General features: G+C 40.1%; 1 protein-coding gene across 1 annotated transcript in view; it reads left to right on the forward strand.

Annotated features, from left to right (window-relative positions):
* The first annotated feature begins 7,952 nt into the window (after nucleotides 1-7,952).
* Nucleotides 7,953-18,326, forward strand: part of LOC148024293 (uncharacterized) — a 64,038-nt gene continuing 53,664 nt past the window's right edge. The window contains exons 1-2 of the mRNA XM_087693916.1: nucleotides 7,953-8,248; nucleotides 8,908-9,045. Coding sequence (XP_087550042.1) covers nucleotides 8,132-8,248; nucleotides 8,908-9,045 — 255 coding nt within the window. The 5' untranslated portion in view covers nucleotides 7,953-8,131. The remainder of the gene's footprint in view (nucleotides 8,249-8,907; nucleotides 9,046-18,326) is intronic.

Genomic DNA, 18,326 nt, shown 5'->3' on the forward strand with positions numbered 1-18,326 from the left:
GGAAAGTTGGACTCTCTCCTAGGAAAATGTAAAACCCTCACTATCAAAACTAAAAGCTTCCCCATCTTATTCCATGTACTCCTAAACCATGAAGATGTGGGAAAGGAATTACTCTCAGTAGAGCTTTCGAGTGGGCAACAAAATCCATGGTTGACAATGTAATGTAATGAATACATACGACCCTTTTGAATGTGAGAATAATTACAACTTTTAGTAAGAGTAATCTCATTGAAACTTGAGGGAAATGTGAGGATCAAGGCCTCGACTCAAAAGAGACACTTGGTGAGGGAAGGAAAGAGATACTTGAAGAGTTGCTTAGGGCACATACTGAAGCAAGGAAACCACTTAGCATAATGACCTCTCAAGTAGAACATCAAGATGATAATACTAAGGAGTCTAGTTGAGAGTTAGGCTTAGCACTCATATGAATCGTAATATATTTTGGTGATGGAAAGGAAGATCTCTAGCTTGGTAAAAGTGCATAGGCTTTTGTTTGCTTTTGAAATTAGTCTATCTAAACTTCCTAAGTGTGCATGAAGCAAGAGTGAAAAAGGAGGGGTGGGTGGCCAAATTGAGTGGAAGCCTTGAACTAAAATCCTATGTATAAAAGCTAAAGAGTGAATGGATATGCTCATTCTTGTAGTGTGCAATAATGAGTTCTCTCCTCCTTCTTTCTTATCTTCTATCGTCTTATGCTTTGTCTTGAGAATGGGGAAGAGTGACATTGTAAGAGTGAGGGACTTGGGAAGTGAAGCTTCTCTCTTACTTCACATTCTTCTCATGTTCCCTTCCTCTTGGATGCAAGGAGGAGTGGAGAAGAGTTTGGGCTCTTCTTCTCTTCTCTACATTTCTTCTCAAAGATCAATCACTCATGAATTGGACCAAGAGCTATGGAGCAGTGTAGGTGAATCGAGGAGAACCAATCGAATTGCGGAGGCACTTGCAAGCCTTCAAACCATGGTATTGACGGAAAGGTAAGGAGGTCAGCTCACTACACCTCTTGTCAAATTGTGCATTTTTGCTTTCATGGAAATTTAGAGAGGAGCGAGTAGATTTATGAAAGAGACATATATATCGATTAAGTAAGAGATAGCTATAGTCAGCACATTTGAAGTGCTTGAACTAATGAGCGTTCCACCAAGTCTCACATTGTTCAAGAAGATTTGACAAAAGCAGCAACAAATAGAACCATTGCAAGTAGGATTATGGATACGGTAACCTTCTAGGTAGTAGACAATGCATGGCTTTGTGTCCAAACCATCCACAATTTGTGCAAGTTCAAAGTTGGGAATCATTGCATTCCACGAGAAGGTGTTTTGTCACTATAATGAATGCATCACACATGTGGACTTATGGATTATTTTAAGGCATCTTGGAGCTTCACAAGCTCTAGGTTAATTATTTCCTAGGTGAGATCCATGTCCTTTCCCTTGTCTTGCACTTTAGAGATTGGCTCTTCACCACAAATGCTGGATGTCTTACTATATATGGTAATGAGCTTGTTGGTTAAATAGTTGTAACATTTCTTTCTTTCAACATGTCATTCACATGTATAGCTCCTTTTTAAACTTTAGCTAGCACCCATCTTTGCAAAGTTGAATTGTAGGCTAGAGCCTTATAAAGCTCTTTGTACAATTCCTTGTTCTCAAAGACTTGGTTATTGCTTCCCTAGATGTGACTAAGGATGTGCCAAGGTGTTATGTTCTATTTGAGGATATTATAAGCAAGTGTTGTGGACCCAAATGTGTGTGCATGTGAAGTCCTTTCCTAGTCCTAGATTTTATAGCTGAGTATGTTAGTATCCTAGTAGGTGAGAAGGGATTTGCCTATTGGGCATACTTATATGCTTGTAAATGTGAGTGCCACCTTTATGCTTGTTGTATACTAAGTGCTTGTGAGTATACTCTATGTGGTCCAAGAGAGGTTCCTATCCATGAGTGCCCACCTGACCTACGAAGTTGATTGTGACCCTAAGCATTATTGGTGGCTCCTATGTGAGTAATGGGTGTTTGCATGTTTGTGCTACGAGTGGAGAGTGCTAAGTATGTGGTGCACCTCACTAGATGTGCACAAGTGAGTTGTTAAATATCCTTATTGCCTGTCTTTGTAGGTCCCCAAATGGTTAGCAGTTAAAATGAGAGAGGTCTTATCCAAGTTTTCTAGGTGTTCCATACATTAAAAGATATGCATTCAAGAAGGGGAGTTCTATAGCTCTATGTCCACAAGTCTCCAAGGTATGTACTTGCCCAAAGGTAGCGTTTCTAGTGCAAGACCCTTGAGGGTCTTATCCAAGTGTTCTAGGCAAATCATATGCTCAGGGACTTGTACTCAAGAATGGGAGTCCCATAGCTATATGTCAACAAGCATCAAAGGTGTTAATTTCCCAAAGGTAGCATGTCTAGTTCAAGTTCCTTGAGGTATGGCCAAGTTTCGAGTCCAAGACTCAAGTCATCCACTATGGGCTTTGGTGCGATGGTAGAAAGGAGGATTTTGGCCATTCAAACTCAAAATCGGTTTGGTCCCCATGAGGTCACTAGTTAATCCAAAATCATTTAGGGTATCCTTATTAGCCAAGGTCTTAATGGATTTGATTGAGGCTTCATGAGAATATGAATTCCAAGATTTGGGTAACCTCAAACATGGTAATGCTTGAATTAGATGACATAATCATAAGCCTGTGCAAGTCTCTTGATCAAGGTAATGCACAATCTTGGTTTTGTTATTGAAGTCCAATGCCTTAAATCATGTAAGTAGCAATCATATCATGGTGTGAGTACCCAAGCTAATGTTAGTGGGCCGAGGTGATGGCACATGGGTGATATGGAGCATTGTCTGTTTGGTGGTGGAGTTAGAGCTTGAATAAAATTGGTTCATTTCTTCTTCTTGTGTTCGTCTTGAATTACTTCTTCCTTTCTGCTTAGTCTTGGCTCACCTTGCCACCAATTGTGTAACCTCAACCCTTAGCTAAAGAGTAGTTAATTTTCCCTTTTACCACCCTCCTTCCTTCCTTTAAACAGGGTTGCCCATTGGTCTCAGCCCTCAACTTCGTCCCTTAAACAAGGTTGTCCAATGGTCTTAGCCCTTAGCTTCATTCCCTTGGTTCCTCATGCCAACAACTCAGCCACCCTATTGTAGGCTACATTAGGCCTAAGTGGAGAGCTAAGGCCCACTAGGCACAACATCCACTAGTCTCGACCCAAATGGGGTATGTGTATCACTACCTTGGCCTACATGACTTGGCTCATCCCTGTGGACCTTATAAGCATCAGCCCTTAATTGGCCCATCACATGTCTCAAGTCCACTTGAATGGCCGAGCCACTTGAACGGGGGTCAATATCATTTGCCTATGCCACTTGAACTCATCCTCAAGCCTTGGACACGGACCCTCCATAGGTCCACACTCACTTCCATCTTGGATGAGGGTGCTCGGTAAATGCCACCAACCTTGGACATCAATGTCCATTTGAAACAAGTATCTTGGTCAAAGAGAACCACCTCAAACATGTGTGCCTCAAGCCTTAATAATCACAAATGATCATCACAACACACTAAACTTAGCAGCTGGCTACCTATAATAGCACTTCAATCTTGCACTCACACATCATCACGATCCTTGTCACCTCTGATGGTTGCTACTTGTGAGTTGTGAGTGCTACCTCTCTCTTCTTCTTCTCTTTTCTATTGAATGCAAGCATTCATATCCTTTCCTCATGCCACTATCCTACTCTCCCTCTTCTCAATGTTCCTTGCTACCTCACTTATTGCAAAAATTGATAGAAGTAACACCCTCAAAATGGTCTCCCATTCTCTTTTTCCTTCTCCCCCAACCAAAAGAACTTAAACACATTCCATGATTTTCTTAGTTACCCCGTGCGAGTAGCAAGAGACAATACTTTGAGTTTTTTTTGGAGTTTTATGAACCTTACACTTTCATTTTTTATGCTTTTTCAATCCTACCTATCCAATGCTCAATTACGAAAGAAAAATTAATTTAAAAAAAGAATCAATCTCCCCTCGATCCACTCTCCCTAAAGTAATTTTAGTTTTTTTTAAAAGTGCAAGCTCCTATTTTGCCGCACGGCGAGAGTGTGCCCCTTGCGGGTCAATTTTGTTAGTCCTGATAATGGAAACAAAATGTTGCCACCTTCACAAATGCAATGCAATCAATGCGGGACTTGAAGGAACTCTTATTTTTTGAAGAGCTACAGTTAATGTGGCTATGGCTATCTCTCACCTAACCATTATGTGCTCTTTCTTGCCAAGGTATTCCTACGTCTTTCAATACCAAAAGCACAAAAGATTGAATGACAAGAAGTATAATGAACTCATTAACTCACCTTCTCGTTATATTCAATACGATATTAATGGCTCCAACATTTGAATGTAGCTCCTCAAGCATGCTCTCTTTTTCTTCCTCCAATTGATCCATGCAAGCTTCGTGCATTGAGAGGAAAGAAGAGGAAGACGAAGATAGAAGACGATAAGAGCTTCTTTAACTAGTCTCTCACTCTCTTCCTCAACCTCTCTTTGTGTGTGTGTGTGTGTGTGTGTGTGTGTGTGTGTGTGTGTGTGTGTGTGTGTGTGTGTGTGTGTGTGTGTGTGTGTGTGTGTGTGTGTGTGTGTGTGTGTGTGTGTGTGTGTGTGTGTGTGTGTGTGTGTGTGTGTGTGTGTGTGTGTGTGTGTGTGTGTGTGTGTGTGTGTGTGTGTGTGTGTGTGTGTGTGTGTGTGTGTGTGTGTGTGTGTGTGTGTGTGTGTGTGTGTCCCTCTCTCTCATCCCAACACAAGCAACCAAGAAGAAGCAAGACGTAAGAGACAAGGCTCTATCAAGTTTGTGTATATACTAGAATGAGCTTATTCATGTACTTTTTGTGTTTTATACACAATGTTTTCAAAAATGAGATCTCCCTTCAAAAATCCTCCACTCTTTTGGCTCAAGTCTAGGCCTTGTTACTTTTATGCACATTTCTTAGGTTAACTGGACCATCCCAACCTTGAGGTGAGTGGAAATTCCATGCCCACAACCTTCCAACCATTGCGGATCACTGTTCCAATGCAAAAATATTTTTGCAAATTACATGGGAGTGAGCGCAACTCTTGTATTAGATCGAAATAATTCTTTGAAATTTTACAAGGGCCTAAAATTTATATTACACACAAAAATGTATTATCACACTTGTCCCACACTTGTCTCCACTTCCACTTTTTCCATTGTTTGGTTTTTTTGCCTTCTTATGCCTTTTGAGATTTGGGATGCTTTGATCTTGAATGGTGGTTAATAATCTCATTAGAATTTATCAAATGTTTGAAAAGAAATAGATTGAAGGAGAGCTTAATGGTGCTAAGGAAAGAAATGGCTCCTAGATTGTTTAGAAGGCAATAACCAATTTGTGCATGGATTATTTATATTCTTTATATCGACAACCTAGATCCTATAATCAACATGTAGTGGTGGAAATTCTTAAGCCTATCCCCAAGTTGGTCACACAGGAATAAAATAGGGCATTGATTAAGAGCTTCTCATTAGAAGAAATAAGAAAGAGCTTATGCAACAAAAAACTCTATCGATTATGATGGCATCGCTATAGAGGCAATGATACAATTTTGGCCCAAGTTTCAACATTCATTGTAAATCTTACTTTGGGAAATAGAGGAGCTCTTAGACTTTTGGACCAAGATCATCATATGTCTTATTCCCAAATAGTTCAAGTGCACACAACTAAGCCAATGGAGGCCCATCTCTTTGATGGGGGTTCTCTACAAAATATTCATTAAGGTGCTAGTTGAATGGGCCCTATTATGTAGGAATACAAAATTCCTCACCAATATGGTTTCATCAAGGGGAGAACCTTGTTGATAATGTGTTAAATGTAGTAATAATAGTTGAACAAATGGAATCATCAAGGTGGGAATTTGTTTTCTTGCAAAGCAATGTGGAAAAAACATTTGACTTTGTTAGTTAGGCTTATATAAGGCAACTAATGGTGAGAATGCAGTTTGATAAAGAAGTTGACTGATATTCCATATTTGATAGTAGCAAGAGAAGTGTATGCATTCATGTTCATGAATGGAGCCTTAATTGAGCCATTTAGAGCATGCGAGGGTATTTTTTGAGGATGGCCTTTGACTCCCCTCCTATTTGCAATTGCAACACGTCTTCTTTTTGTTTTGCTTGACAGTATAGCACAAGAAGGAAGTTTGGAGGGTATGAAGTATAAGGGGATACAACTAGTAGGTTAAGGGTTTGCAAATGATCTTTTAATGTTGCTTAGGGCTAGCTGGGCTGATATGGACAATGTAATGGCTACTCTTTGAAATTATGTAGCCTTGGATTAATTTACATAAATCATGCTTGATTAGTGTGACAAAAGCCACATTGCACAACTTAGGTTGGAAAGGCAAAGTGGTGAGAAGACATTCTATTTTTAGATATTTGGGATTTTCCTTCGGAACAGGAGTTAGTGAAACTACTAAAAAAAATAGGATTTTAGAGAAGCTAGATGAATGTTCACTTATTAGCTATTGCATGCTAAAACTAAAATCACGAAAGTCTTCATGTACCCAACATCGAGCTTTTACTTGCCATTGATGACATTGAAGAAAAAGCTACAATAGAGCTTGAACTTATTATCTGTAGAATTTAAAAACACAAAAGATATTGGACTTATTATTGGTAAATTCCTCTAGGGGAAGTATGGGAAGGATACTTACTTAGCACCCATTACCATGTAATGTCTTAAGAATGATTATAAATTTGGAGGGATCCAATTAATGAGGGTGGATATTGAAGCTAATGCTTTTTGAGTGAAGCTTTTGAAAGTTTACAATAATGCCCACTTGAATCCATCATAGCAAAGAATCAGAAATGATGTGAAAACTAGGGTTTAAACTAGCTAGATACGCTTTTTTATTATCCTTAGATTTATCTCGTCTTGCCGTCACACTCATCAAAGAGAAATGCACAAAGTAGAGCATTGGTTGGATGCATTAGAAAATGCGGCATGTAGGAATATGGGGGAAGACAAATGGACATTGGCCAAGGTTTTTAGTTTGACTTGGCAGTTAGTTGCAAGGATGCTTTATTACACAACAATAGTGGAATAATCATGGACAATAAAAGGTTTCCCCTTCTCAAGCTAGTCATAGGGAAAAACCTAGACATACTCTACATAGGGAAGGCAAAAACCTTAATGTAGTCCAATTGTAGCATAGTGAAAAAGGTAAGTAATGCTAAAGGAACCATGATGTCTAAATATAGACTAAGCAATGTGATTAAAGGCATTTGGGCATTGAAATTAAGGGAGAAGGTCTTTGCTTGGAGGGCAGTGGTTAGAGCTTTTCTATCAATGGACAAACTAACCTAAGGAAAGGGAAATTATAGATGGAAGATGCAGATGTGGTGAGGAGATTCCTCGAGGCACACATTTTTGGCATGGCTTTATTGTAGTAGAGGCTTGAAAGAATGTCCTACCTCACATTGGCTTCGAAGCCATGAATGAATTTATTATGCATGCATGCATGTTTAGGGAATGCAAAATAAGAGGGTGGACCAAGTGAATGATAATAAACTCCTTTGAAGTCTTGATGCTTTAGGGAATCTGGGATGTAAGAAATAAGTAGCGTGGATTGTAGGTAGAATTGAAAAAAAGGGCATGGCTAAAGAAAATCAAGCTCATTGCTTATTAACTAATAGAGACAGAGGAGGTACCTGCACGAGAGAGAGAGAGAGAGAGAGAGAGAGAGAGAGAGAGAGAGAGAGAGAGAGAGAGAGAGAGAGAGAGAGAATGTGTGCGTATGTGTATAGGACTAGGTAGGTGCAAGTCAATTGGTTAGGTGGAATGCGTAGTGAACTTGAAGTCTTGGGTTTTGACATGGTCATTTAGCATGAGTGTAAAAAAGGGAGATTTGAACCCGAGTCACTTGATTAATAAAACAAGTGGCCTCCAAGTAGGATAACTAGTAGATTATCAAAAGAGAGAGAGAGAGAGACAAAGGGTGTGCGTGCGTCTCTCTCTCCCGCAGGGTTCTGGAAGGGCTTAAGGGTAACTTAGCTTGGCTGAAGGATTTGCATCTGTTACCTCAAGGTAGACGGTTTCCCCTCGGCAGAGCTATACTTTGAGGCAGTCTCCAGCCATGAATTACCGGCAGGGAGAAATGGAAGAACTGCAGCGCCAACTTCAAAGAAGGCTAGAGGCGGCTGTCAAGGACGCGTTTGCTGAGATCCAGGACCATGCCAACTTCACCCTTCAGGTCTTCTCTCGTTGCGTGCGTGCGTGTTAGTTGTTTTCTGACGTAAACAACAAAAAGTTTGGAAACTGATGCTGTCTGAGCTATGGTGGATTCTTGTAGTATGTAGTTCCACTCAGAAATATGAACCACAAGCAGGGTCACACGCACATGTGCATGTGCATTTGCGTGCGTGCACACACACACACACACACACACACACACACACACACACATGCATGCACTCCCACAAGCATGCATGCATGCCAGCATGCACATTTTCTTGGTGTCATGGGAGCACTATTGAATCAAAATCAATGGACACTGTTTTTTTGAGGTAACATTTAATGTTACTGTGTGGGAAACTCCAAATGGGTGGAAACTCACCATGAAGCTCAAAGAATATCACTATACCCTGTTTTCTTCATAGACTAACAGTTAAATGAAAAAGCCAAAAATCCAAAAGTTGATCAACATATGCACCTGCATACTAATGTGTTTTTGTAACATTTTCCCTCTTTTGCTTACATATGCATGCACATGCACCAGAAGTATGCAATGGAATAAGACCTTTTTCTTACATACATCTGCCATTTATCTATCAGGATATTTTGTAGCCCTCTTGTATTTTGTGCACATGCTTATTTTTTACTGAGGATATTTTTGGTTTTCTGCTGTGTTAGCGAGCATATTTCAAGTGCGCATATGAATGCTTCGATAGGCGTATTGAACAGCAAGAAATCACTCATTGTGTTGAAAAATGCGGGGTACCAGTTCGCAAAGCAAGCTCACTTTTTGACAATGAGATTGCAAAATTTCAGGTGTGTTCAGTGCACAATACTTTCACTATAAGTTGGCTTCACTTTATGGAGCTATAACCTGAAACCAGTGCCAATATTGATGTTACCAAGATAACCCTTCGTCTCATGCAGTTGAGCTCTTGTTCTTATGTGCATCATATGTTATGTTTTTTCTGGTTTTAATCACGAAACAAGGGTGTTTTTTAATAGCTGACTTGGAGCAAATGAAAGGTGTTACAAGCATTGGAAGTATTATTGCCCTCTAATTTCAAGGTGTCCAAGATATTTGTGGATGTATCTCATTGAGCCTTGATGGCAAAGATTCTACAGACTAAGAAGGTTAAATGGGCCATGTTATTGACTCGCTCCATTCTACAGACTAAGGAGGTTAAATGGGCCATGTTATTGACTCGATCCATTAGAGAAAACTTGTAGGATTCTAGAAAGGTAACTTGTGTGGATTTGCAACACTTGAAGGAAGCTTCCTCAAGAGAGCCATTGGCAACATCATGACGACCACTCCAGTAAGCCATGAGTGATTGTAATCAAGGAGAGCCAATAGGATATTGATAAGTCTTCATTAGAAACAAGGAGGAGATAGGTTTGAGACTACTCAAGAAAGATATTATGCTAGCAACCCTATCCCTTATACAAAACATAGGATTTGACTTGTTTTGAGCCTAAACCTACCCCCATGAGTTCTTAGACACAAGTGATGAAAGCTCTATAGATTTGTTGGATACTCAAATCTATGTGAGTCTAATAGATGCTCAACCTAGTAGTGCCATGTATGATACTATCAACACAGTGTATTCGTGCTGAAACAATAGAGGTCAACAACAAAACGAGACTTTGTAAATCAAGTGTGCGTCTAACAACTTAAATTGCTAGCCCAAGTATATATGGTGGGATCATAAAGGAATGGGCTAGCCACTATGATTGAGCTAAAAAAGGGTGTTAAGGCAAGAGCTAGATCAAGAAAAAGCCATCTAATAGATACTCATAGCAAATTTTTGAAGCATGAGAAGCTTAGTATATGTAGTAAGTTTACCAAATGGAAAGCTCAAACTACTGCTAGAAACTATGGATCAATGGGACATGCTTGGGAAACTTCGGAATCATATGGGTTTAGAAGCCCTTAGTGTAGTAAGGATAAAAAGGAAGATTCAAGAGCTTGAAGGCCAACATGACAAATATTCAATTATTCAATTGGTGCTAGTTTAAACAAAAACGGTAGGGTTTGATAGCTTGCCTATGTTAGTTATGTCAGCCTATCATCTCTTGGTTGCGAGCTTCTTTGACGGAGACACAGGAGCTCTGGCAGTTTAGATGTATTTTCTTTATTTGTTGGTTTCTTGTGTGCATATCTAGGCCAATTACTACTTTTCAGAGTTTGCCTATACTTGCTAGACATTGTCATAGTCATCCGGGATATTTTCGGGGTCACCCCTATTTTTTGGTATTTTTTTCTTCAATGACCAGCATTTATTGCTGGGTAGCTAGCATTAATGGCCTCTCTTGGTGCAGGTCAACCTGATTTGGGCATTTATAGCTATTTATCGCTAGCTTCCCCACTTGGCAGATATACACACTCTTCAGTCTTAAGTCTTCCCTTTATAGGTGCATACTCCGACACTTTTGACTCTTTGTGCTTGGTGTTGCCATTGTCATCGGCTTGATGTGGTGCCCTCATTGGCGCTTTGGGCTGCGTGCAGGGATTGATCAGTCCAAAAAGTAACAAAGTATCGTGCACCCCCATATGAAATAATAGGCATAGTGCACACATCAAAGTGTACTAAATCAAGAGCATTGGACTTCTTAACGACACTAGAGTAATAAGGAGACTTTACATGTTTTTCATGTATGCAATCATTACAGAAGTTGAGACCAGAGCCTTTTACATCTAATCTCTCGAAAGAGGAGAGTACTTGAAGGCCTTTTTGGCTCATATTGTCACAACTCTATAGAAACAGAATTTGTATCCTTTTTCATTAATTTGTCTATATAATGATTTATTAAATTTGTTTCCTTTGCACTAATTAGATATAAAGAAAAGTGCATTGGAGCTGGCCACTGATGAGTGGTCACAGGTTATGGTGGACCCACGCGGTGGGTTAGAGAAAAGATAGTTCACACTTCCACCTATATGGGCCGATTGGGTGCCTGTGACCAGAACTCACGCATATCAGGGTTAGACTCGCATACAGAAAGGATTGATGCCTTGAAGTGTGGGCTAGATCCGCCAGAATAGACAGTTACAATCAATAAGATGGCATGGTCATGAAATGCTTGTACACTGTGCATGTGCGGGCTGAAAACTTGAAATGCACATTTCTTTGCATAGGAAAGTCACATGAAGATTCTGATACCGTTTTTGCGATGTACACGGAAAAAGCTTTCATATGACACCCATATTGGGGGGGGGGGGGAGTCCCTAAATTTTAGAAGGTCCCTAAATTTTAGGAGTCTCGAATTAGCCTAAAAATGCTAGTCCTAAAAAATAGGGATGCCATTCTAAAAATAGTAAATTCTGTACTCTGACTGTGCTTACTAAATTTGGTTGTTTCTATTTTTGATAGTATTCAGTCCAAAAAGGAAGGCCATAGAGAAGAGACAAGTGTCAAGACACTTGTCACACAAGTTTTCAACTGTCCCACCACTTATCACATCTCATGACATGTGGCTGGACACTTGTCTTGTGCTACTCCACTTTCCCCTTTTGTACTAGCTCTTCCCTCTTCTATAAATAAGAGCTCGTTTTTTTTCATTCAGCATCATTTTTCTTTGCTGTAAACTCATGTACAGCATCCACAGATAGCTAGAAACTGGCCTTATCCATCCCCATTATCATCCCCCACTTCTCCATTATCAAATTCCTCCATATTCCCTCTTCTATCACTGCTGTTTTACAATATAGCAAGCCTGTAAATTCATTACAGCACCTTCTCGAGCTCTTTCTTCCATTTTAGCAACAAGAAGCAAGCCCTATCCATGTACTGCTGATCAACGATGGAGAAAGGTTGATTTTCCCTCTTTCTTCTCTCATACTGTAAAGAAATAAGTTCTTATCATTACATAATAGATAATGCATGTGTGTTTGTACATCTTTGCATGATCTTGTGAGGGTGAGAATTACTTCTCCTCACTCTCAGGTTGATTGTAACTAAGCCCTTCCCTAAGGGACTTGGGTTGAGCAGAAATACATTCCTTCGGGGGGAGGGGGGATTGCCCATCTTCAATCCTCAATCTTGTCTCCATTACTTTTACATTTTCATGGCTGTTATTTTGTGAGTAATTTTACATTTTCAGCTTTAAGTGTTCATTCTCTTTTATATTAAATCTCGAAAACAAGCGAATATCGTAATTATTAAGCATACTATGTTGTTCAGGGCATTTATAGTGGTATCAGAGCTTTGGCTCGGTCCTCACCCCAACACTGGTAGTGCTTACAATTATAAGTCTGTTTGTTTTCAGCCCTTGCATTGAGTGCTTGAGCATATTTTTCTTAGAGTCTCAATGGATCAGTCGAGTGCTATCCTTACAAGCCATTCAAAGTCTTAGAGAGGAGAATCAGCAAAGTCATGAGCAACTTCTCAAACTAGAAAAAGTTGAGAATCCCAAAGAGTTCAAGGAAAGAAGCCCATTTGCTTTAAGGAGACAAAGCCATACCAATGAAAGGAGCCGATCAAGAAGTCCAATTACTTCTAAGAGGCAGTCCCATTCTACTTCAAGACAAAGAAAGAGATTGCGTCGAAGCTCATCCTCTTTTTCAAAGTCATCTGGCGCGTACTCTGATGGACCCTCTTCTAGTGACGAAGAGTCACACCCTTCTCGTGGAAGACCTCATTATCGTGAAAGGCGTCGACATTCTTCACCCTCGTCTCCATCTCCATCAAGCACTTCATCATCTTCAACCTCAAGATTCGGGCATGGATGAAGGCGTAAGAAGAAGAAGAAGAAGACTAAGTCACTATCTCAACTTGAAAAGAAGATCAAGTTCAGTATGTATGATGGTTCCCGAAATCCTAATCTTCTTCTGAAGTTTATTCGTCAATTTCAAATTTTGTATGGTCGTGACAAGTATAAGGAAAAAGAAAAGATTAAGTTTGCAGCTTTACATTTGACCGAGTTAGCCCATACTTGGTGGACGGGGTTGGAATATGATCATGCTGTCCCAAAATCATGGCGGTCCTTTGTTCGCATGATACAAAGCCAATTTCTTCCTGTTCATTTCAAAAGAGATGTAAAAATGGAATGGGATCGGCTTTGGCAAAGGAAAAATGAGTCACTTGGTGACTATACCAAGAGATTTTGGGAGCTACTTTTGAAGGTCCAACATTTCAAGAAGATCAGCAGTTCGGAAAAGCTTAGGAAGTTTCAAGGAGGTTTGTATTTTAAACTTCCTAGTGCTCTTAATCATTATCATTGTTCTAGCCTCAGGGAACTCATTGACCATGCTGAGATATGGGAAATGGAGCACAATGGCAACAAATCATTCCAAAAGAATGATAAGAAGAGAGTAGCTGATGATGAGGAGTATTCAGCCCCAAATGAAGGACAAAAACAACGGCAAAAGCAGCCATCAAATCAAAAGAAGATGAAGCCCTATGCACCTCCTAATGCTCCTCAATTTCGCTCCAATCTATATCCACAAGCAAAGCAACTTTCCGAAGAAGAAAAGCAGCGCCTCATGAAAGAAGGGAAGTGCTTTAAATGTGGATAAACATGCCACATAGCGAAGCAATGTTCAAACAAAGGACAAAGCAAGGTTTTTGACAACAAGCCTAAGTCGCCAGTGAAAATCAATGCTATCAGTGATGTAGTTGCAAACACAACTCACACTCTAGAGATGCGCAAATTATTAAAAGCTTGGGGACAGTTGCAAGGTAAGCAAGCACTATTCTTGATAGATCTTTGGGCGAATGAAAATGTCATTTCCTTGCAATTAGCTAAAGAGCTTGGATTAAAGAATGAAGAGATGGACACTTCGGGAGAAGTTCGCTAAGCTTTAAATGCCGATGAAGGTGACACAGTGAAGACTGTGACACCTTACATTGGCAAGCTCAAGTTTCAAATTCAAGGCTATAGTGACGAAGATACCTTTTGTATCGGAGACCTTGATGGTTGCGATGTGATTCTTGGCATGCCCTGGAATCATAGAGTAGAGTCAACCATCTCTCAGAAAAAGAAGGTAGAACTCACCAACAAAGGCAAGAAGTACGAGATCCAAGCTGGAGTTTTTGGAGACACCATACCTATGGTAAGCCATATGCAAGTCTCTAGAGCAATTAAGGATTGTGTTCAATGTTGTTTGCTTTGTGTCACTGATGTAAAAGATAATATGAATGCTGAAAACCAAGAGTGACTTCAGCTGTTGGAAAAGTATAAAGATTGTTTTTCGGAAGATCTTCCTTATCAGCTTTCCCCAGAAAGGCCAGAAGACCATCATATTGATATTATTCCGGGCAGTTCTCCTCCTAATATAGCACCATAACGTGTGAGCCATCGTCAACAAGAAGAAATCAGAAAGCAAGTCGAAGACCTACTCAACCGTGGGCTAATTAGGCCAAGTAACTCACCATTTTGTTCACCGGTTCTTCTTGTTCAAAAGAAAGATGGCACATTCAGGATGTGCATTGATTATCGAGCCCTCAATAAAATCACTGTGAAGAATCGGTTTCCTATTCCCAGAATTGACGACATTTTGGATCATCTAGGAGGCTCAAAGGTTTTCAGCCGCATTGATCTAAAGAGTGGTTATCATCAAATTAGGGTAATACCATAAGATGCACACAAAACTGCTTTCCGCACTTCATACGGTCTTTATGAAATCTTGGTGGTTCCTTTCGGATTAACCAATGCACCAGCCACCTTTAATCGAATGACGAAGTGCATCTTTAGAGAGCATCAACAATATGTCGGTACTTTCTTTGATGATATTCTTGTCTTTAGCAAGAATGAAGAGGAGCATTATCAGCAGTTGGAGATTGTTCTACAATTACTTCAACAAAATCAACTCTTGGTAAATGGTAAAAAGAGTGAATTTTTCATGCATAAAATAAATTACCTTGGGCATGTCATCTCTTTTGAAGGGATTCAGATGGATCCTGAAAAGATAAAGATAATCCAAGAATGGCCTCATCTTCATGATGTACATGAGGTGCGATCGTTTCTTGGCTTATGCTCTTATTACCGCCGCTTCATCAAGTATTTTGCACGTATGGCTTCTCCACTTCATGACCTTACAAAGAAGAAGATCTCTTTCCAATGGAAGGAAAAAGAGAAGGCAACCTTTACAAGGCTGAAAACAGCTCTTACTTCTGGATCTGTTCTTATCATTCCAGATTTGGTAAAACCATTTGTGGTGGAAGCAGATGCTTGCGGTGATTATATTGGTGCAGTGCTAAATCAAGAAGGCCATGCCGTAGCCTTTGAAAGCTGCTGTCTAAATGATGTGGAGAAAAGGTATGACATTTATGAAAAGGAGCTCTTAGTAGTGGTTCATGCTTTGAAGATATGGAAACATTATCTTTTAGGCAATGAATTCCTTATTAAACCTGATCATCAGAGCTTGAAGTATTTCAAGACTCAAAAGCATTGGCAGGAGAAACATGCAAGATGGGAAAATTTCTTGTCTATGTTTCATTTTCAAATTATGTACACTCCAGGGAAACAAAATGTAGTTGTGATGCACTTTCTAGAGTGCTTCGCATTGCAACTATTACAGTGGCTCATCATGAAGATTTTCAAACGATGAAGAATACTTATGATGAAGATATTGATTTTGCATCAATTTGGTCAAATTTACAGCAACAAGGAGGTTCTCATCCAGGTTATTCCATCAAAGACAGTTACCTTCTCATGAACAATCGCCTTTGTGTCACTCTTCCTGTTCGACAAAAGGTGCTTGAAGAAAGTCATGAACCCCCTTATGTAGGGCATAGAGGGAGGGCAGCCACTCTAAGTGCAATTGAGCGCTATTTTTATTGGCCAACATTACGAAGAGATACACATAATTTCATTGAGGCTTGTCTAGTATGCCAAAAATCCAAGTATGATAGGCAGAAGACTCCAGGATTGTTGCAACCTCTTCCAGTGCCCAAAGATCCATAGGAATCTATCACAATAGATTTCATCTTAGATATTCCAAGAATACCTCAAGGTCATGATATGATTTGGGTCATAATTGATCGATTCAGCAAGCAATCACATTTTATTCCATGTCATAAAACATTGAAATCCGCACAAGTTGCAAGACTTTTCATTCAACATATCTTCAGATTACATGGTATGCCTTTTGAGATCATTTCAGATAGAGACTCCAAATTCACAAGTAACTTTTGGCGTGCTTTATTTGAGAATTTGGGAACCACTTTAAAGTTCTCCTCAACTTTTCATCCTCAAACTGACGGCCAAATAGAGGTGATGAATCTCACTCTTTTGGATATGCTGAAAGCTTATGTTAGTGAACATAAGTCACAATGGGAGAAATATCTTCCATTATTGGAGTTTGCTTACAACAATACAGTACACTCATCCACAGGGAAAGCTCCAAATGAAATAGTACAGGGTAAAGTGATTCCTCCTCCAATTATTCGCACTAAAGATAAGATTTTTGCTGCTGATGAGTTTGCTTCAGATTTAAAAACAGCAATGGATCAAGTTCGAGCCACTATCAAAGTTGCCCAAGAGCGACAAAAGAAGCAAGCAGATAAATGAAGAAGACCTTTGGCTTTTGAAAAAGGTCAATATGTCTTGCTAAAGTTTGATAAAAGTAGACTCAAACAAGGTTCCTGTCAAAATTCATCTTTTCCAAAGCTCTCCAGTATATACTTTGGACCCTTCAAAGTGATTGAGAAAATAAATGAAGTTTCTTATCGACTTGAGCTTCCTGCTCATTGGAAAATACACAATGCTTTTCATGTAAGTTTGCTAAAACCTTACATAGGACCAGAACCAAAGGAACCCATTACTGAAGATCCCCTAGAAGTTGAAGAAACAGAGCAACTCTTGGAACCTGAACAGATTTTGTTTCACAAGGATCGAACCACGAGAAGTGGCCTTGTGATACGAAAATTCTTACTAAAATTCAAGAATCTACCCACAATAGATGCACAGTGGTGGGTAAACGAAAAATTCATGAAGGATTACCCAGACATTCTTCAGCCATATCAGGAAGCTTTTCAACTGAGGACGGCTGAATAAAAGCCAGAGGGCTGTCACAACTCTATAGAAACAGAATTTGTATCCTTTTTCATTAATTTGTCTATTTAATGATTTATTAAATTTGTTTCCTTTGTACTAATTAGATATAAAGAAAAGTGCATTGAAGCTGGCCCACTGATGAGTGGTCACAGGTTATGGTGGACCCACGCGGTGTGTTAGAGAAAAGATAGTTCACACTTCCACCTATATGGGCCGATTGGGCGCCTGTGACCAGAACTCATGCATATCAGGGTTAGTGTTTACCGTGTTTACCGCAGCACAGAGGAGCGGGAAAATGGAGCAGAGGAGCGGAAAAATGGAAAAAAAAGAAAATAGCAAAAAGGCGCAGTATAAAAGAAGGAAAAGGCGCCTTGATCGGTAACCAGACCCCGAAAAATTTAAATGTTCGGGCATGACCCCCAGAAGTCTCAGTGTCGCCCCGAGACACCATTAAGTATGGAAGCGCTCCCGAATCCTTGTAAAAGAGTGCTAGGCTCGCTCCTGTGCAAATTGTATGGATTAGTTGGGAATAGGATAAATTAGAATGGTGGGAAATGAGAAATGGGCTTAGGCCAATGGTCGGCCTTGTAAAAAAAGGGGATGACCGCCCAAAAAAGAGAGGGCATATATATAAAGTTCAAAAATGAATGAGAAGCTCATTCTTGTGTGTGGCAAAAAGTGGCTCTCTTCTTCTTCTCTTCTCCTCCTTCTTGCTTGTGTGTGCTCTTGAGAGAGGGAGTGTGAGTGTGAGGGAGTGAGTGTGTGGGAGTGAGGGATCAAGAGGGTGAAGCTCTTCACCATCTCCTCTTCTCTTCTTCTCTTTTTCTCTTCTCTTCTCTTCTCTTGCACGTGCGGCTATGGAGGATGGAGCTCATGGGAGAGGAATTGAGGTTGCTTGAGCTTGCCACAAGGATCGTGGAGCTACCGGTGTGCAAGAGAGGAGGGTTCTCGATCAAGCATCAAGGTAAGCTCACTACACTCGTAAGGTAGGCATGGCACGCTGGCTATGTGAGAGGTAGCCATGGCCGCTCGGCTTGAAACGCTTGATCAATAAGTGGTCCGTAGGTCTCGGGGTAGAGCTTGTAGCTCCCCTTCAT

Source organism: Lygodium microphyllum, chromosome 15, assembly GCF_053477565.2.
Source record: "Lygodium microphyllum isolate KBCC chromosome 15, Lygodium_microphyllum_v1.1.10, whole genome shotgun sequence".
In the NCBI taxonomy this organism is placed as follows: Eukaryota; Viridiplantae; Streptophyta; class Polypodiopsida; order Schizaeales; family Lygodiaceae; genus Lygodium; species Lygodium microphyllum.